The sequence below is a fragment of the Syngnathus leptorhynchus genome, chromosome 16, assembly GCF_054491065.1.
Source record: "Syngnathus leptorhynchus isolate UIUO chromosome 16, UIUO_Slep, whole genome shotgun sequence".
In the NCBI taxonomy this organism is placed as follows: domain Eukaryota; kingdom Metazoa; phylum Chordata; class Actinopteri; order Syngnathiformes; family Syngnathidae; genus Syngnathus; species Syngnathus leptorhynchus.
Genome location: NC_141210.1, coordinates 137915 through 162408, shown reverse-complemented (window position 1 = coordinate 162408; position 24494 = coordinate 137915). Strand labels below are relative to the sequence as shown.

Sequence of the window (24494 nt, the reverse complement as noted above, 5' to 3'; positions counted from 1 at the left end):
TTGGTTCGAATCTCTTCATCACTGCTTGCAGCTTGACTAAATTAGGTGCTTGCTCCCTCCACAAGAGGGCACCATTTAGAGATTCAAACAAATGGTTTTAAACATACTTCTGTTTTATTTACATCATATATAATAAGCTAAGCAGAGTTATACTCTTAAGCCATTCCAAAAATGTACACACGAGGGACAATATGTTACATATGAACTATGCACAACATACGAGCGACACCTTTTTAGTTGACACCACACGGGAGAGTGCATAGTGTGCTTTTTCTTTTCTCCCCCCCCCCCATGAAATCATTGTACACATCTTTGGAGGTGAGCTGGGGAAGGAGGAGGAGGAGGGAGATAAGAAGCCAGCATGGCACAATGGAACATTCCAGAAAGGAGGCACTTGTTTGAACGCCTTTAAAGTTGTGAGGTTTGTGAGCAGGAAGTGACAAGAGGAAGCGTCGTCGACACGACTGACTATCCCGACACACGCGAAAAGGCCTTTGTAAGCAGTGACGTCACAATACAAAAGATATATCAAATACTGGCTATTGAAATATATTAAGGGAACGTTTCAAGTAGCGCCTGGAGAAGGAAATGTTTGTAAACCGTTCCAAAAAATTATTATTATTAAGAACAAAATTTTCATATGTACAATTTAATAAGGCTTTGTACAAATATTACGTATCATTTTTTTCTCTCTCCCAACAACAATGAAAGAAAAAGCACCTTTTCCCGGGGGACTGTTCATGCAAGATAAAACAATGGGGACTCTGAGCAAAAGTCTCGGGCCGCCCACCATCAACGCTGAGCGCATATTTGAAGCACGGCGGCCAACGTCAAATATCCCGTGCTGCTACGAGCCGTCGGTGTACAGTGGCGGTGAGCTCGCGTCGACTCGCCGTCAGCGGCCTCGCACCTTTCAAAAAAGGTTGGCTGTCAAATTCAACAGAAAACAATTGTGCGGCTGCCGTCTTGTTTTTGTCATATTGTGACGGATACAATCCAAATTGTTTTCCAAAGATTCAATAGCAACACGAGGAACCTTCTCGATTGACTAAACAATGAAACACCACATTCATTTTTTGGCTTCTTTGGGTTTCTAGCGCCTCCGGTGCTCATTTACGTACCTTGATCCACTCCCAACCCACATCTGAGATTTCAACAAGTCAGGTGGCGGCCCAAAGCCTTTGCTCAGTCATAGTGGCGCTGATCAGGTAGGTCAGAAAAGCACACATTTACAAAAACCAGAAAGCTTTGGCAATGGGTTTACGTTAAAAAAACAACACCAATGAAACTAGCCAGTGACCTGACCCACCCGCGGCTCGGGAGGGGGCGAGCCAGCCAGCCGGCCGGCCAGCCGGCCAGTCAGCCAGCCAGCCAGCCAGTCAGCCAGCCGGCCGGCCGGCCGGCCGGCCAGCCAGCCAGCCAGCCAGCCAGCCAGCCGGCCGGCCTGCGATAGCCTAGGCTGAGAGTCACCTGGCTGCTTTCTGACAACTCGTCCCGAGTGACACGACTATCGGCTTGTCGTGGACGACGAGCGTGTGGCACCCGGAAGGGAGGGCCTGCCTCGATGGCGTGACCGGGCTCTCGGACTCACTCTTTAGGCGTCATTTCTCACAGGTACTGGTGGAACCTGGACGTGGGCGCCCGGCGACCAGGAGACTCGGGCCGGACGCCGTCGCCTCCTTTGGGGCTGACGGGCGAGAGCGGGAACTCTGTGACGGCCAGCGGCGGCCGCTTGTCGCTCGGCGCCTCGGTGGGCGACGCCACCACAGTGTGTCGGCGCCAGGCGCGTCTCTTGCGGCGGCTCTCGGGCGACAGCGGCTTGCGCATGCCCGCGCCGCGCAGGTCGTCGGCCGAGCCCATCAGGCGTGCCTGGCGCAGCGAGGAGGCGGGGGCGAAAGAGGCCGCCTCCTCGCTGGGCCTGACCCGGGAGGGGCGGAGATTCTCCTGGCTGCTTGTCCTGGGTGTAGCGTCGCCCTCGGGGGTGGCGGCCGGGATCTCCAGCAGGTCGAGCGAGCGAGCCTTCATCTTCTTGCGCGCCAGGGTGTCGCACTGGATGAGCTTGTGCGAGTTGAAGGACGGCCGCGAGTGCAGCCTGTGCGAGGAAGACGTGGACGACGGCGTGGTGGAGCGTGCCCCCCCGCCGCCGTGGTTGCCGGCCCTCTGCGTCACCACCACGTCCGCTGAGGGTTTGCGGGGTGGCGGCGGCGGCGGCGGCTTGGCGGGACGCTCCCGTGAGGCAAAGCCACTCTCGTTGTCCGTCTCGCTCACCAGCTCGCTGTGCTCATCGTCGGCGTCGTCGGCGCCCAGGCTGCGGCCCAACGTGGACAAGGTGGAGTAGCCCGACACGATGGAGCGGGCGTCGGCCCTTCCTCCCGCCTCCTGGCCACTTTTTTCCACCACCGCCTCCTCTTCTTGGTCTTCTTTCACTTGCTCTTTCTCTTTCTCCTCCTGCTCTCCCTCGGCAGGAGGAGCGCCGGCGCCTGGCGCCTCTTCCGTCTCCCCTTCCTCCTCCTCCTCCTCCTCCTCCTCTTCTTCCTCCTCCTCCGTCTTGACGGGCTCGTGCTCCGAGTCGTCGTCGGTGCTGCTGCCCACCCGCCGGGCGTTGTGACGCTTGCGGCGCTTGCGGCCCGTCACCGCCGACATGATGGACAGAGTCAGGAAGTCCTTGGCGGTGAGGTCTTTCTTGGAACCCCAGGAGCCCTGAGGCAGAGGCGAGAGAGAGAGACAGTGCATTTTGCAAGGCTCCTGATATGGTGCTGGCTGGCTGGCTGCTTCCTGATGATGATTTACCTTGGATTTGGCTGAGTCACTGTTGGTGGAGTCTGAAGGGAAAACAAGAGGACATTTAGTAGGGCTGACAAAAAGTTTGGGTAAGAGGGCACAGAGACACTTGGAGTCCCGTCAACTAAACGGAGGGCGGCGGGGCTACCACGTGGATTGTCTGCAAGTCCCAGCCGTGCCACCAATGGAGGAGGGCAGCAGAGCAAGGCTGAGGCTGAGGCTGACTTGCTCTGTGCCCTCTTGACTTGATGATACACATGCACACGGGAAGAGACTTGAAAACAAAAGGATCGTCAAACATTGCAGTCAGTGACAGAGCCATGCGCCAATTAGAAAGCACACATTCACGTGGGACAGTGAAGGCAACATGCTCTCACAAAAACCTCTGGCGGTGGCGGAAAAGTCGCATTGTCACAGTGACACACACACACACACACTTGAGGACAGTGAAGGCAATATGCTCTGACAAAGCTACTGGGGGGAATCACACTGTCACCACAACACACGCATGTTGGCGTCCTACCGCAGCGGTTGCTCCACAGGCTCAGCTAAGAGAGTGAAGCAGAGTCACAAGATGAGCCATGTGCAGAGAGAAATTGAAAGCAGAGGGGACAGGGGGAAAAGGCCAAGTGAGCAACTTGAGTTGTCATGCTACATGCCCTTACGCTAATGGAGGGAGGGAGGGAGGGAGGCGCAGGCAGGTACAAATGTCATCGCCGAGCTTATCTAAGCCTACCTAGTATTTGATCATTTGAAATGAAAATCAGGCAGATTTGAGCCGGCCCCTTGACCTTCCCTCTCCTTTCTGCTCGCGTTACAGCTAGGAGGGCGTCAGCGGCGCGGCGCTTACCTGAAGCGTCGCCCAACAAAGCCGTCCTCCCAATATTGGAAAGCAGGTGGTCGATGTTAGGGGCGGGCTGCACGTCTTGGGTGTCCACTGGCGTCTGGATACAAAGTCTTGCCGTTAGGCCGATTTGATTCCAAATTGAGACTTGAGGGTTACAAACCTTTTCCTCCTTGTCCGTCTCCTCGCTGAAAAACCAGAGGTACTAAAAAAAAAAAAAAAAATCACGTCATGATATTGAATGCGGAACGTGACAGACAAGGTGCGCGCTTACATGCTGTATGAGCGTTTCCACGATCTTGTAACGATCTGGCATGTGCGTGACCATGTCCTTCATGTTGTCCTCGGACGTGCGCACCAGCGTGGGCCCAAACACCAAAGCCAGGTTCCGAGGCTCCATCTGCACGCAGCCGGCCGTCCGGCCGTCCGGCGTTTACAAGACAAACTGGAGCGCCTTCCACCCACCTTCGGCGACTCACCCTGTTTTTATCCGAATGGTCCGCCACCGTCTTCAAGTGACACACCAAGAACTTGAGCGTGTGGTAGTAATAATCCGGAAGGTCTCGGATCTACAAAAGGACGAGCCGTCAGGACGGAGTGGGCCGCTTGAAAGCAGCGTGAACACAATGGACTCTACCAGCTTCTTCATGGTCTTCAGCCTATCCGACGCGTCTTCCCTTCTGTTGGCGTCGATGAAATCGTTGTACTTGTCTGCAAAAACCACACGGTGTCAGAGTGCGCGTGTGCGCGCGCCTGCGCTGCGGCAGAACTCACCGTTGGTGAAGAGCGGTTCCGGAAGCTTCCTGAAGAAAGATTTCAGTAAACTGCTGACCACGTTGAGATCCTGCCACTTCTGTCCGCAACGAGGGAAAGAAAAAAAGGCTTGGGCTTCTGCGTGAGAAGAAGGCTGTCTTCAAGCGCTCCTCTCACCTCCTCTGTCGGGTTGATGTCGACGCCCTTGTTGAGTTGCTCCTGGAGCAGCGACACCATGGCGTTGTTACCGGGCACGCGGTAGATGCCCGTGTACTCCAGACCCATGTCCTCCACCAGGCCGCAGCAGATCTCCACGATCAGCGGGATGAACTGATGCGCACGTGAGGGGGATGTGAGCCTTTCTGAGCAAGGGAGAAAAGGGGGTTCTGACCTTGTTGTTGACCCCCGGCTGGCAGTCCTCCAGCCTCACGCCAAAGGCTTTGGGTCCAGCTTTCTTGTTCTTCTTCATGATGTTGATTCCCCAAGGAGATTTGGGAGGGCTGCTTTCCTCTGCGGAGGCCACATTCGATGGAAATAAAAACACAATTACCACAAAATATTGCAGAATCATTCCCAATGGGGACCTTTGCCGTCCGGTCTGGGCGAGCGCGGCGCCCCCAAAGCGTTGTCGGTCTTGGCGAGCAGGAAGGGAGGCATCATGCGAGACATCCTGGGCGAAGAGTCGGGCTTACTGCCTGTTGGGCTGCGGTGGGGGGGGGGGGGGGAGGAGTGGCAACAAGCCGCAAGGAGAGAAGGAGAGTCAACAAGGTGCGAGCTGAAATGCAAGCGCTCGCTCGCTAGCTCGCCCGCTCGCTCACTGGCTGCATTGCATGAACGTGCGGAAAGTCTGCCTCACCTCTGCTTCCTGTAGTCATTGAGTTTCTTATTGATCAGCGCCTGCCTGGAAAGGCCCAGCTCCTGCAACAGCCGCAAAAAGCAATTGTTCTTCGTCCGCCCGAAGCCCTGAATTGGGCGGCGCCCAGCCACCCACCTCGCTGTCCGTCTTGCCGTTGTCCCTGATGACCTGGATCCAGTCCAGCATGTGGTCCCGGTCCTCGGCCTGCAGCAGGTACTCGCAGAAGTCCTGCGTGGTGAGCCTGAGGGCGTGCTTGCGCTTGGTCTCGCTGTAAGCGATGTCCACCAGGCAGCCGCGGATGCTGATGGGCTGCTCGTCCTCGGCGCCGGCGCCCAGCGTGGCGCCGCGCAGCACCGCCTCGCGCTTGTCCTTGTAGAGGAAGAGCAACTGCGAGCGCAGCACGCAGAACACGCGCTTCCACGGGCGCATGCCGCTGCCCACCTTCTGCCACCGAGACAGAGAGTGAGTGAGTGGCGGTAGTCCAATGTTTGTCCAATGTTGTTTTCATTTCTTTACCTTGCCCTTTTCCGTGAGGATCTGCTTAAAGTGCAGCCAGCCTTCCCGCCGCGTGTCGCTGTACGTGATGTTCCCCAACTCGGAGGTGGAGTGGCGCTTGGAGCGCACCTCCTCTGCCGTGCCCAGGTTGTCCAAAGACTGAAAAAAAGACACGCACGCGCTGGCTGTCATTCTGCAGATCGAGCAGCAGAGGGCGCTACAACGCAAGGACAAATCCTTTGAGAGTTGGCTTAGGAGCAAGAAGCGCTCCAATTGGAATGGAGACAGAGAAAATCTCTTTGTTTTCGCTCCCTGATTCGACTTACCCCATCAGTGAAGAAGCTCTTGACTCTCTTTGGTAGCCTCCTGTTGGAAAACAAAGGCTCCCGAATGACATCGCTTGCAACCGACGAGCTGCTCGGCGCGCGCAAATTCACTCACGAGAAGAGGCGGCCGTCGTCCCGGAAAACGTTGAGTCCTTCGTCGCAGGATTTGGAGCGCTCTGCGGTGATGGCTAGAAGATAGGAGGAACGGCGGCCCGATTTAATAGCGCCTGCTCGGCGACACCGGGAGCCGGCCGGTGGAGATGGAAAAAGACAAAGAAAGAAAGAAAGAAAGAAAAAGGAAAATGGATGGATGGATGGATTGAAAAGAAAGAACGGTGATGTAATGCCAATCATCGGCCATGTCGGATCGAGGGAGGGAGGGAGGGAGGGAGCGGGAAGATGGCCGGCCACAAGCGTGCTCAGGTGTCCGCCGTCTCACTTGTTTGAACCTTGTAAAATCCAAACTGCTGTGGTCACAACTAAGTTGAGAACGTGCAGCATGCAAAAAAAAAAAAAAATCTAATCAAATCAAGAAATAATCAAGTCATTTTCTGTCCACTCAAAATTCATTGATTCACACGATACTTCCAAACTAAGTATTTGAGTACGGCAAATGGACTCGTTCCTTTCAAATGAACCGTTCGAGCATTCCGAAACTCATTTACTTGATTTGATTACAAATTTCAAGCCGGTGATATGCTACAAGGAAACATTTTAGAAGCAAGGCATGCGGCGGCCGGGCAAGCGGGGAGGAAGGAGGGGAACGAACGGGAGGGAAGGAAGGAAGGGAGGGGCCCACTCACTGAGCCTAGCGGCGGGGAAGATGAAGGTGGGGGAAGCGGGACTGGCGGCCGAGGCCCAACTCGTGCCGCTGGAGACCACCGAGGACGCCGGCACGTGGCGGGCGCGCAAGTCGGCGCTCGGGCTGGTGGGCTCGTCTGCTTGGGCGGAAGATGGCGCGCCAAAGGAGGAGGAAGAGGAGGAGCGCCAGTTAGGTGTTGTTAGGAAGAGGAATTGGGAGGAAGGGAATCGCCAACAAATTGCTTGACTTTCTTTCCTAGCTGTGTCCCTCCACGCAACGTGCAAAGGTGCTGCTACGCCTTCGACATTTCAGCCACGGGAGGGCAGCGGGAGCAAAACATTCTCGGCAAACCACGGCGCTTTTGACTTTGGCCAATTGAAATCGGGGCGCCGACCGTTTTGTCATCCGTCCAAAAAGTGCCGCGTGCCCAGATGCTCACCTTAAGCACGGCCGCACGTGACCAAAGTGTCAACGGATCGAGAAGCCTGGACGTGCCGCGACTTGCCGCGCCGCAAGAATGCGCTCAATGCCGCGTTTGGGCGGGCGGGCGCATCGTCTCCTGACTGACTGACTGACTGAGTGACGGCAGTGGCTCGTCTATCCGACTGTTTTCATTGGCGCGCTAAATCAAAGCTGCCTGTCTGACCATATGGGCTGGGCTGGGCTGGGCTGGGCCGGGCCGGGCTAAGCTTTGAGCCAACGTAAACAAGAGCGAGCCCGCATCTGAAAGCGAGAAAGGACGAGCTCGAGAGCAAAGACGCGCGCTTACCGATGAAGGGGATGGACGCCAGCGAATCGTCCTCCTCCGGGGAGACCAGCTTGCCGTTGGCCTCGAACGGCAGCACCGCCGCCTCTCCCGAAGAGCCGGAGGTGGGAGCCGAGTCCGCCGGGGAGAACAAGGAGGGCTCCAGGCCCTCCATGGCCAGCGCGTAGTGGGGGTGCCGCATGGCGTTCCTTCGTCCGCTGGGGGGCTTCTGCCGCATCACCACCTCCTGGCTCTGCCCCTCGGCCGACCCCCGCTCGTGGTTGGTGGGTCTGTAGGCTCTCTCCTGGGATTGGGGCGAGGCGGAAGCGGAAGGGGCGGAAGCGGAAGGGGCGGCCGCTGCGGCCGGCGCAGCCTCGGGCGGGCTGCTGTTCCAGTTCAAGTGGGGGCCAGAATAGGAGGGGTCCCTGAAAGAGTGGGCCTGCTGCATGATGCGGCCCGTCTTACGATAGAAGGAAGGGCTGTAGCTCCGGTAGCCCACCGGCTGCTCGTCGGCGCTTTGGCCCGGAGGAAGCCGCCGGCGCTCCCCAAGAGCCGGCTGGCCTCGGCCCGGGCTATGGCGGGCGGCGGCTTGCGGGTACGGACCGCCGTGCCTCTGGTGGACATCGGTCCTGGGGGGCGGCTTGGGCGCTCGGTTCCACCGAGAGGAGAGCGCCGCGCCGGCCGAGGCTCGGTCCAAGGTCTCCAGCGAACGTCCGTGGCCGTGGAACTGCGCCAGCGGGTTTTCCGAGCGAGTTCCAGTGTAGTCGGCGGGGGCCCACTCCTCACAGCGGTGGGGTCCCGACGGCTGCGCTAACAGCAGAGTGTCCTGGGAGGCGCTGTGCGGCCAGCCGCCGCCCGCCCGCTGCCTCCCGGACTCGCTCAGCCGGTCCTGGGAGTAGCTGCGTTGGCGCGCCTGCACGCTGCGTCCGGAGCCTTCCGGCACTTGGTTGCGGTACCACTCGGACAGCGCTCGCTGGCATCGCTGGCTTTGGTCGTGACCCGGCCGGGCTCGTTCGGGGTCGCGGCCCTGCGAGGGGCTGGATAAAGGTCCCCCCGAGGAGGATGAGGAGGAGTAAGAACGCCCCCTGCTTTGCCCCTGAGCCTGCTGGATGTCGTCGGCGCGGCGGCCGCCGCCGCGGCGGCGGGCCGGACTGGCGCGAGCCCCGCCGCCCGGCTCCACCGAGCGGTTGTCCAAGGGCGAGGAGGGACCGGGGGAACCGGGCCAGCGACTCCAATTATCCAGCTGGTTGAGGCCCACGGGGGCAGGCGGGGGAGCGCCTGCGGGCGACATGGCCTTGGCGCGAGGGTAGCAGAGAGGCGGCGGCGGCGGCGGCGGCAGGTTCCCAGCTCCCCCCGAGAAAGGCTGGTTGCCAGTCAGGTAGGCATCTTGCGAGTACGCCTGCGACAAAAGCCAAGGCAGGTGAGGGAGGCGCTGTTTTCACATGCCGTGAACAAGTTTGACGACAACCACGCAATCAAAGACAGCGGCCGGCCAGCCGGCCAGCCAGCCAGCCAGCCAGCCAGCCAGCCAGCCAGCCAGCCAGCGAGCGAGCGAGCGCGTTCAAAATGGCAACGGGCTCGGAGACGCAAACACGCGAGTGAGGAGAGGAGTCGGCGACAAACTATCTGGAGTGAAGCCACCACGACTTACATGTTGCCCAACAAATCCTTGTGAAGAATGAAAAGATTCCAAAGTGGTACAAGTGTCTCCTCTTTGCGTTGAATATATCCAATCTTACTGCTGGCTCCCTTGATCTTGTTTTCGGCTACGCTCGCGCTCTCACTCTGTCTATGTGTGAGTGTCACTCCACCCAGTGGGAGGCGCAGGAGAAGTGACGTCATGCCAGGAATGCAGTTGAAGAAGAAGGTTGAAAATGCTCAACTCTTTCCCTCAACGCACACTTATTGGAAAGAATGTTTTTGTGGCGTGCTTAAGCAAGTCCCACTTACCAACTGAAGCACGTCTTCATCCTTTGGCATAATAGACAGCTCCAGCATACTTTCACTGGTGACAAATAGAAGAGGCGTCAATTCTTGCATACATGTCATCTAAAGACGCAACGGGAGCTTCTCACTCACTCACTCACTCACTCACTCACTCACTCACTCACTCACTCACTCACTCACTCACTCACTCACTCACTCACTCACTCACTCACTCACTCACCTGTTCTGGATGAGGGCGATCACCTGGGAGTACGTCTTTCCCAGCACGCTTTCGCCGTTCACCTTCACCAGACGATCACCTGACGGACAAATAATGGGTTTTTTTTTGGGCCTCGAGTCTTCCCAATATTCCCAACGGCGTTCTCCCTTACCCGTACACAGGCCCGCTTGATGAGCAGGACCTTTCTCCCGCACATTCTTCACAAAAATGGTGTCCATCGGCTCCAGTCGTCCTTTCTGGTAACCTGCGCCACCCAAACATAATCAAATAAAAAAAATAAAAAAAAATACGATTCCTCGAGATGGCCCAATTTTAGAAGCACTTCTGCAATTTTGCTGTAGAGGGCGCAAGGAGGCTGCAGAGTGGAAGTCATCATTCAGAACCAAGGAAAAATAAAATACCAATTTCTACAACAAATGCTTTTTCATTGTTGCTCGCGAGGAAAAACAAGACAGCTCACCTTTGCCGTTGCCATTCTCCTCATCCTGCAAATAAAACAATGGCAATTTTACAAAAACGCCCCAGCAAAATCATGATGCTCGGGGAAAACAGTTTAGAGCTAAATTGTTTCTGGGTGCACCACTTCTTTTAAGCAGCTCCAACAAACTTAACATGGCTTCACAATGATGCAATCCACACAGTGTGCCTGCCTGGGTGGGTGGGTGGCTGCCTGCCTGCCTGCCTGCCTGCCTGCCTGCGTAGCTGCCCATTCCGCCCGCCCGCCCGCCCGCCAGCCAGCCAGCCAGCTGAGTGGACATTTTCTGCCGAGGGCGCGCGAGTCTGGGCTTTAGGCCTCGCTGAGTGGGCTCATTCCTGACTGGCTGCGCACACTGTCGCGGGCCGCCCGGGGCTTTACACAAAGCGGAGGAGACCCTTACAGGCCGGAGACCCCAGATGACCCGAGACTCCAGAATTTCATTTCAGACCAGTTGTTAAGCAAATCTGAAGGCGTTGGATCCAATTTGCTTGAGAACAATCCGCTCCCTCTTGCGCATTTACTTATCTAGCATACACGCTCTCCATTTTGCCCCGCCCAGCTGGACGGACTCCTCTGCCCGGCCGCTTCTTACTCTTTACTCTCTTACTCTTATTGTAGCTCGGCGTCAAGCGGCTTGAGACAAGTGAGCAAAAGCTCATTAACGCCGACGGATGGAACTTTTCAGCCGTGCTAATGGGAGCGTGCGTGCGTGCGGGCAAACGTCTCCAGATGTTCAGCGGCGGCGAGTCGGACGGAGGCGGGCCGTTGAAAACAACCCGTCTATTATGTTATGATACTGAATGGAAGTCCTTGTGCTGGCTGCGGTGCCGCTCGCAGGCGGGCGCTACCAGGCCACGCTGGGAACAATCCAGCCCAATGCCCCTCTGCCTCCTCCGCCCGCTGTTGCGTGCTGGATTTGGGATTTTTTGTTGTTGCTACATTTGGACAATGGCAGAGAGGACCATTAGGGTTTCCAACCATGGAGGGACAATCATCAATTTGTTCCGACGGCCTTCTTTCCTTCAAATGAGGGATGAATTGGCAAGTTTCCTTTCTCACCTTGAGGTCGGCGTGCAGGGTGGACTCTGGCGGGTAAACGATGAAGTGGCGCAGGGTGAAGCCAAAGCCCTGCGAGTTCTTGCGGAGGACCAGCGTGCGAGGGCCCTTCCACGCCACGCCCGGCCGGGTCGCCACGGGCGGCCGGGGGTTGTTGTCGGCGGCGGGCGACGAGAGAGCATCCCTCCGCCCTTTCGCCTGCAAAGAGATTGGAATGAATCCGTGTGTCAGGAAGGATCCTGGCCCCCACCCACGCCTGACCTTGGACATTCCCAGCCTCTCTGCAAAGATGTCATTCCCAAAAGGCTGAGTCAATAAAAGGGCCCATCTGACAGACACACACCAGAAGTCTCACCCCCGTGCTGCCCCGGAGACTCACATCTGTCAATCACACGCTGTCACCTGACCAAACAAGCGAGGGGGCTAGCACCTCGGGGTCCAGAGTCTGAAATGGCCCCAACAACTTCAAAGCTACAAAAGGCACCAAAGTTAAGTTAGCATGAGCGATTGTTTTACCTTGATCAAAAACGAACATAAACAGGAGCACGCATGGCCGACAACACGCAAGCTTAAGCTTAAGCAGGTGGGCGCACCGCAACAGGAAGCGGAGGCGGGAAGTGGGCTCGCGTTACAGGGCAGGCGGGACAACCAGACGCGCCTAAAAATAACTTCTCCTTTTTTACCCTTCTCCTTCCTTTTCCATCCAAATTTTTCAATGCTATGGAAATAGCAGAACATTCGGAGCCTTTTGCCCATTGGGTTACGAATGATATCGCTTTTTTTTTTTAAACCTATTTGACATTTCATTCTTAAAAATAATTACAACCGTTATACTCAATGCATTAAAACTTTCTATTCTCGAAAACCTATTACGAGTGTTGCTTCTGTGAGTTCATTCCGCAAGAGCGAGAGCAGTGCAGCGCACAGATGCTGCTAGAGAGAGAAAAAACAGGCCAAAAAAGGAAGTGAAGGAGGGCCAAATGAGAAATTCCTCAGAGGGAGCACTTTGGACAAGTCGCAACACACGCCAACGTGAATAAGAGGATGAAGAGAGAAAGAAGGAGGTGGAGTATCGGGTCCCGGCAAAGGGACGGGCTCCGGCACGCCGCTTTTCCACCGCACGGCACGGCCCCGCCCCGCCCCGCCCGGCCGACGCTGGGAAAAGCCAGCCAAACCTGTCATTAGCACAAACACGGCAGCACAGGCCCGAAGGGTCGGAGCCGGCCGGCCGGAGCTGTGCGGGGGGGGGGGACACGACGACACACACGCAAGGATTAAGACTTATTTCCGTTGAGTGACTATGTCCATATTTTGACTTCCCATTGGAGTGCATATTTTGGCCTCGTCCTGAATTTTGGAGGAAGTGACTTTTCACTCCATGACGGGAGGGAAGAGGGATCAACCTGCACAGGAAACCATTCAAAAGTCAAGTTAGCATCATCAGCAGTGAGCCAACAAGAGATAGCAATTGAGCACCATGAAAAACAGACTCATGTCCTTTTTGAGGGCAGAGCGCCTGGTTGAGCAGTGGTCAACACAGCGAAATACAGGGAAATGGCCTTTTGCTCTACTTCCAGTCGGCGTAATAGCAAAGCGGTAGCCCCCCCCCCCCTTTTCGGGCCCGCCGCAACAATGGGGCAGCTGAGAGCTGCAACCTGTTTGAAAAGTGGAGCTTTACGCCGACGCAAATGCTGACAAATGAGCCTTTAATCCCGACGGTGGGGTGATTCCTCAAGCGGCCAGGGTGAGCTTTTATTGGGATCATTTCAATGTCAGTTGGGCAAATCGGTTGAACCGGTTTCTCCACGTCCAGGATTCCAGCTCCGCTCAGGGAACCGGCTCCTCCGCTCCTGATCGCCGTTCCAAATAAAATGCGCCGTCAACATTTTTTTTCTCAACTCGGTGTCGCCACGTGACCTCCGACCCGTGCTCTCGCCATTTTAGCCGTAGAGAAAAACACAGAGAGGAAGCGTGAAAAGCAAAGATTATGCAGAGCGGAGCCAGACATTTCCAAGCGTGATTGTGGGAAAAGCCGAGAGCTCACGGGACACGGACGCTCGGCGGTCTCGCTCGCTCGCTCGCTCGGTCGGTCGGGGTTTAGGTCGCGGCTGTTTACGAGGCAAACTCTTACGCTAGCGTGAATGGCGCCAGTATGCGGCTAATGACTTTGGAAATGAGTGACAACATTTTGTGAGCTGAGCTGAGCGCATCAAGTAGCAGGCCCAAGGTGCAATGACGATGTCCATCCAGATTAGAAAAGATGCGGCTACCAAAGCACAACAGAGAAAAGACGCCTTTGCTACAAATCACAAGGACTGCATATTTTGCCACATCTACAATGAGTAGGCTGCTTTCTCCAAAAATGCCATACATACACGCCCCTAGTTTGGGAGAAAAATTGCTACCAAAAAATGCTAATTATGGCCTTGCTGCAGTCCTAAATGTTGCAAGCATTCACGTGACGTCACGCCGCCACCATCACGCACGCAGGCACGCAGGCACGCACGCACGCAGGCACGCAGGCAGGCACGCAGGCACGCGCCCTCCTCGCCTTGCCTTGCCTTGCCTTGCCTTGCCTTACCCTCAACTGACGGGAAATGTGGCGACATCCGACGGGCAGCGGCAGCAGCCCGGCGTGGCCGCGAAGCACCGCCACCCAGATGCAGCGAGGCTCGGGGGAACTGCAGTCCACTCCCACCGGGTTCTGGAAGCTCCAGTCGGACCCGACCGGCGCGGAGCGCGGGAGCATAGCGGCGGGCATGGGGACGGGGCGCTGGCTCACGTGCGCATGGCTAACCCAGCGCGTGGGACACAGTGGAGGATCTGGGACTTGACTGGACTTCCCTTTGCCATCTCCCTCGGCAAGTCTTAATCCCGTCCGTGCGCTCTCTGGACAGAGCGAGCCAGCCAGCGAGTGACAGAGAGAGAGCGAGAGAGAGAGAGAGAGCGAGAGCGACCGAGAGAGAGAGAGAGAGAGTGACAGCGTGGCCGTCCCTCCTGCTGCTCTTCTGCATACAAAGCCAGTGCGGTGCGTCCACCCCCAAAACACACACAGTGGCTGGCTGGCTGGCCGGCTGGCTGGCCGGCTGGCCGACTGGCCGGCCGGCTAGCTTGTCTCCTCCTCCTACACTGTGGATGGCTGAAAGCTGACAAATCCTCTCATCTCTGTCAGCAAGCCACCAGAAGTCAACTTCCACCAGGGCAGGAACAACTCGTGTAATCTCCAAAAACATCACGCGGGGCAGATGCCGTGGCGGCACGTGTGCTCCGTGCGTGCGTGCTCCGTGCGTGCGTGCGTGCGTGTTGACACAAAGCGGTACTCGACAAGAGAGGAAAAGATCCTCGGAATTTTGCAAGCGCAACTCGTCATTCAATGTCTTGACCGCTATTCTTTTTCAAAGCAATCAACGCAGACAAGTTTCCCACGCCCAAACGGAGCTCGGCGTTGGAGTCACTCAAGTCGACATCCTTAATTGTCCCGGCAAAGGCTCGCGCAGGCGTCCGTCCAGATGCCGGCTCACGCGCAAATAAGTGTCAAGAATGGACAAAGCGCCAAATTGCTTCTGTCTGCCTGCATGGGATATTTCAGCCAGGGAAAAGATCACCAGAAGAGTGCCATGAAAAGTACACCGGTTTTTTTTTTCATTCTAACCACACATTTTGCCACAAAAATGCTCGCTGGCCAAAATGATTTCTTCAGCATTCTACACTGATTTGTTGTTTTGAACGCTACACAATGGAGCTCATGACAATGGAAAAGACGCCGTCTGTCACTCAAGGCTGACTATAAATTCACTTAGCTCTTGTCTATCATTAAGCTCCGCGCAGCTGTACAATTTGGCTGAGACGCCGACGCGCGTCGAGCCGCCCTTCCTTCCTTCCTTCCTTCCTTCCTTCCTTCCTTCCTTCCTTCCTTCCTTCCTTCCTTCCTTCCTTCCTTCCTTCCTTCCTTCCTTCCTTCCTTCCTTCCTTCCTTCCTCCCTCCCTCCCTCCCTCCCTTAAGTACGCCACTCCAAACATCCAGTAGGTGGCGCTGTGAGGACAACAGCGCATGGGTTGCTAGCGTTTCATCCATCTCACATCAAGATGAACAAAGCTCTTTTTGGTTTGATCCCAACTGGAACTGAGGGCCGAGACTAAACAATAGAATGAACATGTGATGAAATGAAGACACTAAGACCACAATATCCCCACAAATAATAGCAAAAATAACCACAACTCCAAAAATGGCCCAAAACTATTACATTACAAACAAAACACAAAATATAGACAAGGAAAAAGCAAAAATTGAAGAACTAAAAACCACCAAAAAAGGCCGTAGTCTGAAAAAAGTGATAGCGGAGCTGGCTGTACACGCAGGGTGCCGTTAGCAGCAGGCGGCCACTAGAGGGAAGCCACCACCGCCAATGCCAGCCAGCCAGCCAGCCAGCCAGCGTGTGAACTGGGCCTATCAGCTAAAATGGCATCAAATAAAAGGCAATCAGGCCAATACCAGATGTCGGCGACATCTGGAGAGCTGCGTCGGTCGGCCGGCTGGCTGGCCGGCCGGCCGGCTGGGTTTCATCATCTTCCCGCAGCCGGCCGGTGACACACATTCCCTCGCAGACACGCTCCAATTAGCTCCCGTACGGCAAATTCCTGACCGATTTTTCCCCACGTGTCGTGAGACGCGAGCACCGGCCGATGCCACGGGATGCCGACTTAACGCCGAGGCGCCGGCCATCCGGAGCCACCGTGACTCGAGCCGTCCTGAATCCTGAGCGATTCCAAACAGGCCGTCGGGAAAAGAGCAGAGCTGCCGTGGGACGAGGAAAGATAATGACGGAAACAAAGAAAAAAAATCCCTACTTCTTACAGTAAAAAGGGGAGTCGACATTCAGCTAACAATGGGAGCGAGCCAGGAGCGACCACAACTCCTTTCAAATGGACTGACTATAGGTGAAAGGTGAAGCTTTTCAAAAACACTGCGAGTTGATGCAAAATTTCAAACTCAATTTGGCTACAGACAAGCATTCACAATGCTCAATGTCGGCAGTTGCAATTTCTGAAGCTCGATGATGCCTTTTGGAAAGGGGGGGGTGGTGGCGTGAGTGCCCCCCCCCACATCTCCCATCCATGTGCCGACCACAGCCGCTGGGAGCAATCAGAGCGGTCACGTCTGAGCTACAGTAAGAGCCTGCCTGCCGCCCTCCCTTGCTCTCTCCTTCCTCCCTCCCTTGCTCTCTCCTTCCTCCCTCCCTTGCTCTCTCCTTCCTCCCTCCCTCCCTCCCTCCATCACTTTCTTCTTTCTGCATCTGGGCAGCCAGAGGCCCCGCATGTCCAAAATTAGCTCATCCCCGCCTCTGTGTAATTACACCGGTGAGATTATAAGTTTGGTGTTGGCCGGTGACGTCGCCGGAGGCGTGGCCAACGAGGACGGAGCCCCGGTGTTTATTACAGCTAGCGACACGGGCCGCCTGGAGTTTCCATTTGAGCTCATCTGGTTTGTGCATTCCTGCCACGCATCAGGGCTCCAAAGTGCGCCCGCCTTGTCCAGGCCATTTAGGGAGTTCTTTGAGGATATGCGTACGTATGTGACGCACTCCAAATTTCACCAGGTGCCAATGCGCGTGAAGCTCTTCCCAAATCTATTTGCGAAAGGACCCGAGAGAGCGTGGTCGTTCCCGGCTTGCTGCCGCTCGCTTCTTTGAAGATGGTCAGAAGAGCAGAGCGTGCCGTGCCATCGTGGCGACAACATGGAGGGATTGCAGTGGGAGTCTGAAGAATCTTGATGTGGAGCATGAAATCCATCCACTTTCTGAACAAGCTGCCACGGCTGAGCACAACAAGCGCATTCTGCTCCACAATTTAAAGGTCCACCTTGGGAACTTGCCGCTTCACTTTGTTGGAAACGTTCTCGCCATCCAAATGGACCGAATTTTGAACTCAATCAAACGACAAGAAAAAACAAACAAAAAGTATGCAGAGCATTGCGAAGATGACGTATGCCGACGTGGGCACCGACAACATAATGCCAGCACTGAACGTAAACAATGGCGGCATTGTGACGCTGGCTTCTCTGCGGCTTTTGTTGGCTTCCCGCTAATTTCCATCCCATGACTCTGACCGTCAAGCAACGACAACAACGCCACTGGAAAGTGGCCGAGCGACTTCCCAACCTGTTCCGTGAGCATCATTCTGTGGCCGTGAATCATTGGGACGGATTCTTTTCATTCCCTCCTCTGCTGACATTCCACTTTCAACCGCTAAAAAGCCTGGAGGGGATTTCATTGGACACAAGCTAAGCGTGATTCGGAAGTGACAAAATGAGCAGAAAAAAAACAAAACCTGACGTACTACATCCCAGCGTCTTCACGGTGGACCATAATGCCTTCATAATGCCCCTCAAGCGGACCAAAATATCCTCAACGTGGACACGAGACTAGATTGTTCCCAAAGTGGATGGATGGATGGATCCATTCACAGCAGCCACCCCAGCTACAAATGGAACAGCCAAGTCCACGCTGAACCAACAAGACCAGACCTGTCCTTCTTTCCGGAATATATCAAACGGCCTCATCTCTCGAGCACGTCGGCTGGGGGATGTTTGATTTGACATACATTGAAAATAAAATCGCCAAACAACAATGGCCGCTCTGCTCGATGACGACGGATGTCCTTCGACGCGACCACAACGGCAGCTGGTGTCGAGAACCTCCGCGTGCAAACACGCCAGCCCGAGTACAATAACAGAGCTGCAAACATAATGACAGTGTGCGTGTGTGTTTCATGTCCATAAATAACCGCCACCAATTCAATCCAACTTTATTCAAGTATTGTCTTACGGAGCACGAGAGTCGCAAGGCAACTTGGATCGATAGACGCATTTTGCAGCCAGCCAGCCAGCCAGCCAGCCAGCCAGCCAGCCAGCCAGCCAGCCGGCCAGCCAGCCAGCCAGCCAGGTAGCCAGGCAGCCAGGCAGCCAGCCAGCCAGGTAGCCAGGCAGCCAGGCAGCCAGGCCGGCCTTGGATGGCGAGCAGGGCGTGGCTGCCTGGCTGATGCTGCAAAGGAGCACGGATGACGGGAAAGCGGGGAGTGCTTTTATCCACATGGCAATTCAGAGAGCAAACCGCTATGATCCTCAAGTGGATCAGAATGTCCAGAAGGGCTATCAAAATGTGGATGAGAAGATTCCTAACGGAGACCAAAATGTCAGCCATCGGAACGTAAACACCGACCAGAATATTATTACTCACTCAGGAATAGTCACCAATGTTGTGATGCCACAGGAAACGCCGCCCTGATACTTGAATGTGCAAAAAAAAAAAACCACACACACAACAACAACACGACAAAACCACACAAGAGCTTGCTTCTTAAGCGTTTGGAAAACGACTTTTAAGAACTTGCCACTCGAAATGCAATTTGCACTTTTTGGAAACAGCAAACACTCAGGGAGAGCTTGTGATGTTGACTGACGGACGGACGGACGGACGGACTGACGGCATCGGTCACACGTTTCCCATCTTGTCATTTGCTGTGACGTCACGACCGCCGCCACACATTTGGCTTGCCTCATCTTGACGACGTAACGTTTTCACAGACGCCGAAATGAGTGTCACCGCGCATCCCGTCTCGGGACGTCCCGCTCGGACTGACAAAGCAGCCAAGCCGAGGCCAGTCGGCTCGGCGCGGCGCGGCACGGCGCGCCCTATGGACTCGGACAAAAGACTCGCCCTGGTCCCACTGGGGTCCAATGCCGCGTTCACATGTCGTCGGACTTTGCAACATTTGGCGCTCAAAAAGCTACAACAAAGGTTTCCAAAGTTGCACTCTCCGTCCGTCCGTCCGTCCGTCCGTGTGCTGTTTGTTAATCGGCTTAGGAATCACGTTCGGCTCGCTCGGCACAACGGCGGCGTCAGCAGCGAGGCAGGAGCGGTCGCACAAGCGCTACCTCCCTCCACTCGGTTCTCCTCCATGCACAAAACAGGGCGGGGAGGCAGGCAGGCAGGCAGGCGGAGTTGACTTACGTGCAGCTCGGAGGAGTAGGGAGGTATTCCAACAAGGCAGAAGGCAACTCCATTCATTGGGCGGCGGAGGCTGTCTGACGGACGGACGGACGGACGGACGAACGAACGGACGGACGGTGGCCACGAGACACGTTTGCTGCAGGGCTTTTCCTACCAACTCGGAGAAGCTCGATTTGTTATCTGTTCTTGTCTCCTTAACTCCAGCACCATCGCCGCTTGTTTCTTTCTATCTACTACTACTTCTCCCAGACAATTCCCTCTGCGTGTCTCTGTGAGCGGGCTGCCCCCTCCATTCCATTCCATTTCATTCTATTCCATTCCATATCATTCCATTCCCTGTCCAGCCCTGCCCTGTCCTGTCCTGCTCTGCTCTGGTCTGCTCTGGTCTGCCCTCCCCTCCCTGCCTGCCTGCCTGCCTCCCTGCCTCCCTGCCTGGCTGGCTGGCTGGCGCCCCTCCTCCTCCTTCTACTACTACTTTTTCTTCTTCCCCTTCTCCGGTCTTCGGTGGTTTCCGTCAAGTCAGCGGCAAACAACACAAAACGCACCGGAAGTAGGGAGTTGGGCGATTCAAAGTAAAGCGCCAGCACGACTCGGTGGCCAGATTGAACAACGATATTTTGACTCCAGCAAAAGCAAAACGTAGTTTGGTCAGCAATCTTTTTCTTTTGTATAATTATTATTATGTGTGATGTAAGTTCCACACTCACTTGCCATGGTAAAATCCAGTTATAGACTACATCTATATGTTGTTTCCCCCCCCCCCCCCCCCATAAATATACATACGCAATTGAACCCGCCCCACACGTTTTAAACCACTTTTAAAACGCATTTTTTAAATACATTGTGTATTTAAAATGGCATGTCTAAAATGTATAGCAAATACTAAGTGTACATAACAGCATCTTAAGCACAAAGACAACAAATACCTGACCACCTTCCAATTGGGAGTAATTCTGGGAAAGGTGTCGAAGGAAAAACTATTTTTACACAAGCACGGGAAGCTTACTCATCGACACATCAGGAAGCTCAGCCCGCCCGCTTGCCAAGTCACTTTGGGTAGGACGTGATCCAACGTGGCGGGCGCTTTACAATGAAAGCCAGAGCAAACTGGAACCCACCGACCCACCGCACGTTTCCCTCCACTAGCGATTATTGCTCATGCTTGAGATGATCAGGGGAGGTGGAGGAGCGCTGGGTAGGCATGATACCAAGATAAAATACAATCAATAATACCTTCAAATAAATGAATGAATAAGAAATGTCATTTCATTTTCAAAACAATTCACGACAATTGAAATCGATTCAGTTCAAATTGCAGCCTCCTTCAAAGATTTGGTCAAATCATTGATTGAACAATTCAAGAAAACGGCCAAGCTGACGGGAGCGACATTCCGGGCTATTCAGCGGTTCTTAGAAATGGCTCGATCTGAGGCTAGAAATATCTTTCAATCCCCGAAAACGTCCCCTTTCCTTTCGCCTTTCTTGTGAGAATGAAAATAAATCCCGGGGCTGAGTCATCCTTCCAGTAGCAACCCGGCCGGCCCGGCCCGCCCCGGCCCGACCCGACCTGACCCGACCCGACCCGGCCACTTTCCTGCTGCTTCAGAGCGCCGCCGCTACCGGCGCTACCGCCGCTACCGGCGCTACCGCCGCTACCGGCGCTACCGGCGCTACCGCCGCTACCGCCGCTACCGCCGCTACCGCCGCTACCGCCGCTACCGCCGCTACCGCCGCTACCGCCGCTACCGCCGCTACCGCCGCTACCGCCGCTACCGCCGCTACCGCCGCTACCGCCGCTACCGCCGCTACCGCCGCTACCGCCGCTACCGCCGCACCTTTGACAGCTCCGCTTCCCGTCCACTCGGCTCCGTCACTTCCTACGGCGATGGGGCAATGTGACTCCCGGACAAAGAGTTTGTCATTCAGGAAGCCGTTTGTCTCTTTATCGCCCGCCCACAATATTTACAAAGTGGCCATCCCTTCACGAGTGTCAGACGGGATAGACGAGGCCTACTGGAAAACGACGTCTGCGTGCCGCGTCTGGAAGAATACGTACTAGATGACATAGGTCAGCGGGCTATAAGGTATGAGGTAGAAAATCCACATTTGAAATGTATGAACATGTCTTCACATTTTTTGACTACAATACATTTGCATTTCATTTACATTTACGCTAAGACATTCAAACTGTCCCCTGTGGTAAGAGAAGAACAAAACAAGGAAGTTTGCTCCATTTCACATACTGGGAAAAAGTGAGACAGTCAAACAAAGAAATAGTCAGACTGAAGTCAGAATAAGAAAAAGAGCACACCATCTGCTCTCTTGCAGCTCACTGGACAGAGATAATCCCCACCACACGAGCTGAGCTGGAAGACACACACACACACACACACACACACACACACACACACACACACACGCGCGCGCGCACACTTGGATGCAGTTACAATGTGCGCCACACGAGGGCGCAATAATGCAAGCGAAGCGTGAACGCCAAATGTCGACCGGTTTAGGTTAAAACACTTGAGACAAATCACATTTCAAGTCAAAACTCCATCAATTCGATAAATACACTAGGCTTTCCTAATTCACGAGAAAATGGAAAAACAAACACAAGGAACAAAATGCTGCAGACAAAGGTTGACGGACCCTGCACGTTCACTCTCTCTCTCTCTCTCTCGCTCTCGCTCTCGCTCTCGCTCTCTCCCCACACGCACACACATTCATAGCGAGACACAAAGTAGTAATGGTTCGTAGACTGAAGTAAAGCAGTATCTGTTTACTTCCTGGAGAGACAGACGGGTGTCCTAGTTTTGCGTCCCGGGACAATCTGACCATTGTGCGCGCCTGCGGGCATCCACCACATTGGCCTTTGCCTGCATATTACCAACACGGACGCTGTAGTGTACTGGACAAACGCTAAGTGCGCAACCACCACACACACACACACACACACACACACACACATATCGTGCTACCCTGACGTACAAGTTTAGTTTGACCAAGCTCATAAGCAAGTTTATTCACAATTATTTTCCAATGAGATCGATTTTTCAACTCAAATGGCTTTGGGCATACTCCTCCAAACAAAACAAGAAGACATTCCAAGATGAGAGGCTAGTTGGGGGGGGCTTTCCTGGGGTGGCCTGTCAGATTAGACCACCTGTTCCACCATGAGGGAGGGACGCTCATTCTTCTCCTTGATCCTTCTCTCTCGCTCATTTGTCCACATTCTCTCTCCCCCACTCGCTCGGACAGTTGTGACTCATCAGGCGCTCGGACTCGACTTTTCCTGCCACGTGAAATACTACAATACGGTGGAGGCGTGGCAAGTCATCTAGTATAGTAGGTCAACTAGTAGTACGTAGTACATATCTGCTCTCCAAGGAGACGTTCTCCCTCGCCGGCCGTCCGGGTCGACCTTAATGACCGTTGACCGAAAAAGTGCGTTGACCCTAAGCAATGTCGAGGTTTCGATCTGGCCTGGCCTGGCGATGGGCCTGTGCTCCCTTTCCCCTCGCATCGATCCAGAAGGATGTGGCAGAAAGAGGGCGCTGGCCCTAATTTTGTTCCCTCCTCCTAACAAGACGCCTGACATACCTATTTATTTTGACATCTTTGACGTGTACATCAAGCTAGCGCTGTGCAGTACAGCGCTAGCTCGGCTAACCAGCTTAAGGTCGTTTCCACGTGCGCCTGTGGGAGTTCTGCTTGGATACGGTTTACTCTCATGTCAGTGACTGAGTTTATCCTTGAGAGTCATCTTCCGCACAAACACACACACTTGCAGAGGGGGAAACGCCAGGCCAAAATAAAGATAAAGCGGCCTTGCTGCTAAACGGCAATAATAATAAGAGTGAGTCACATGACCCACAGGAAGTAGTATTGATGCTCAAATGACAGTCATCAACTTATAAATAGTATTTAAGCCTCCCTCCCGTTGTGCTAAAAGCTAAACGGCTATTGTTTTGCTAGCATTGAAAACAAACGGACACAATATCCAAATGTGTATTCAGAGATGTAAAGTCTTTCATATTTGGGGGGGAAAATAAAGAAGAAAAGCCAAAATGTTGTTGTAGACAAGTGAATAGTGCATCACGATAAAAAGCAAAGAAAATTCTGCTTCTATCGGACAGCAAAACAATGGAAAACTTCTAAAAAAAATCATTGCAAGATACAATACAGCATTGCATTGCACGTGTAGCTAATAAACCGAGCATTGATAGCGTCGATTTGTACTGCTAAGCATCACTTGATGACATCATCACCACTTCTGCTAGATGAGGCTTGACGAGGCAGGTTAAATACGGGGGTGACCAACGGCGTGAACCGAAGCCCTGCCCTGCCCTGCCCGGCACGGCCAGGGCAAGGCAAGGCAGGGCAGGGCAGGGCGTGTCCCCCCCCCCCCCCCCCCTCCCCTCCTCTTCCTCACGGGATGCGGGATGAGATCATGGGATGTACACACTTGTTTGCACATCTGCGGAGGTTGCGTTAGCTCTCGAAGGGATGTCAATGGAAGGAAGGGCAGCAAAAGTAACGTTGTCATGCAAGCATTGAGATGGAAGCCTTCCCTTCCCTTTCCCCCTATGCATCCTCACCTGCTCCATGATTTCAGCGCGCCATGACGGCTCTCCAGGCTCCCGGGCGGGATTCTTCTTCTTTCCCGCGTAGTATTCCAAACAACTCTCCTCCACGTTCTATCCACGGCTGATCCCGTTTCCAGAGGGGAATCCTCGCCACCGAAAAAAAGAGACTCCCGCTCTCTTGTGTCGTCCGCGAACACGCATTGCTGTGCTGTGCTGTTGGTTTCTTCCCTTTGCTCTTTTCCCCTCCCCCTTTCCCGCTGCAGAGGGTTAGGGTAGCCAATCAGAGGGAAGGGCGGCCGCCTCTTGATTGGTCGGCTGAGTCCGGAGTTGGGACTCGCGCTCCAGCTGTCCCGCTCGCGCTTCCTTCACCTCTGTTGCCATTGACGACAGCAACCAACGCGCTATTGGATGGATTTACGAGCCCCGCCCAATTTATTTGAGAGCGAGGGGGGGGGGGGGGGGGGCATGTTGGGACATGTAGTCCTCTTTTTTTTTTTTTTTTTTTTTTTTTTTTTAGGCCCGGCCATTCTTGTTGAGCGCAAGAGGGGGGGGGGGGGGGGGTTGACCCATACATCCTTTCAAGGGAAACTCCCAAC

The 24494-nt window shown here is 54.7% G+C and overlaps 1 protein-coding gene across 9 annotated transcripts; it reads right to left on the bottom strand.

The window, feature by feature from the left end:
* Positions 1-76: 76 nt before the first annotated feature.
* Positions 77-24097, bottom strand: arhgap23a (Rho GTPase activating protein 23a). 9 transcript variants are annotated; one of them, XM_085933423.1, is made up of 24 exons: positions 13885-14195; positions 11307-11501; positions 10230-10254; positions 9921-10013; positions 9770-9848; positions 9553-9607; positions 7627-9001; positions 6859-6993; positions 6171-6282; positions 6056-6095; positions 5751-5888; positions 5370-5678; positions 5235-5296; positions 4963-5081; positions 4770-4888; positions 4556-4708; positions 4400-4478; positions 4263-4336; positions 4105-4194; positions 3900-4025; positions 3789-3830; positions 3632-3725; positions 2791-2822; positions 77-2700 (listed from the first exon to the last, which is right to left on the bottom strand). In XM_085933423.1, the coding sequence occupies exons 1-24, from the start codon at positions 14062-14064 to the stop codon at positions 1609-1611; spliced, it is 4818 nt and encodes a 1605-aa protein (XP_085789549.1). In that variant the 5' UTR covers positions 14065-14195; the 3' UTR covers positions 77-1608. The 9 variants fall into 9 exon arrangements, with proteins under 9 accessions (XP_085789549.1, XP_085789551.1, XP_085789550.1 ...); XM_085933425.1 differs by lacking the exon at positions 13885-14195 and adding an exon at positions 23911-24097 and having other exon boundaries at positions 3632-3830; XM_085933424.1 differs by lacking the exon at positions 13885-14195 and adding an exon at positions 19313-20015 and having other exon boundaries at positions 3632-3830.
* Between the last annotated feature and the right edge of the window lie 397 nt (positions 24098-24494).

What these genes read in the sequence shown, in the direction of transcription:
- arhgap23a (XM_085933420.1), bottom strand. Translation starts at nt 14,064, where the DNA reads ATGCCCGCCGCTATGCTCCCGCGCTCCGCGCCGGTCGGGTCCGACTGG. An exon ending in GGAGAATGGCAACGGCAAAG is followed by an intron (nt 10,014 to 10,229) that starts GTGAGCTGTCTT and finishes TGGGTGGCGCAG; the next exon opens with GTTACCAGAAAGGACGACTG. An exon ending in ATGAAGACGTGCTTCAGTTG is followed by an intron (nt 9,002 to 9,552) that starts GTAAGTGGGACT and finishes CTTTTGTCGCAG; the next exon opens with GCGTACTCGCAAGATGCCTA.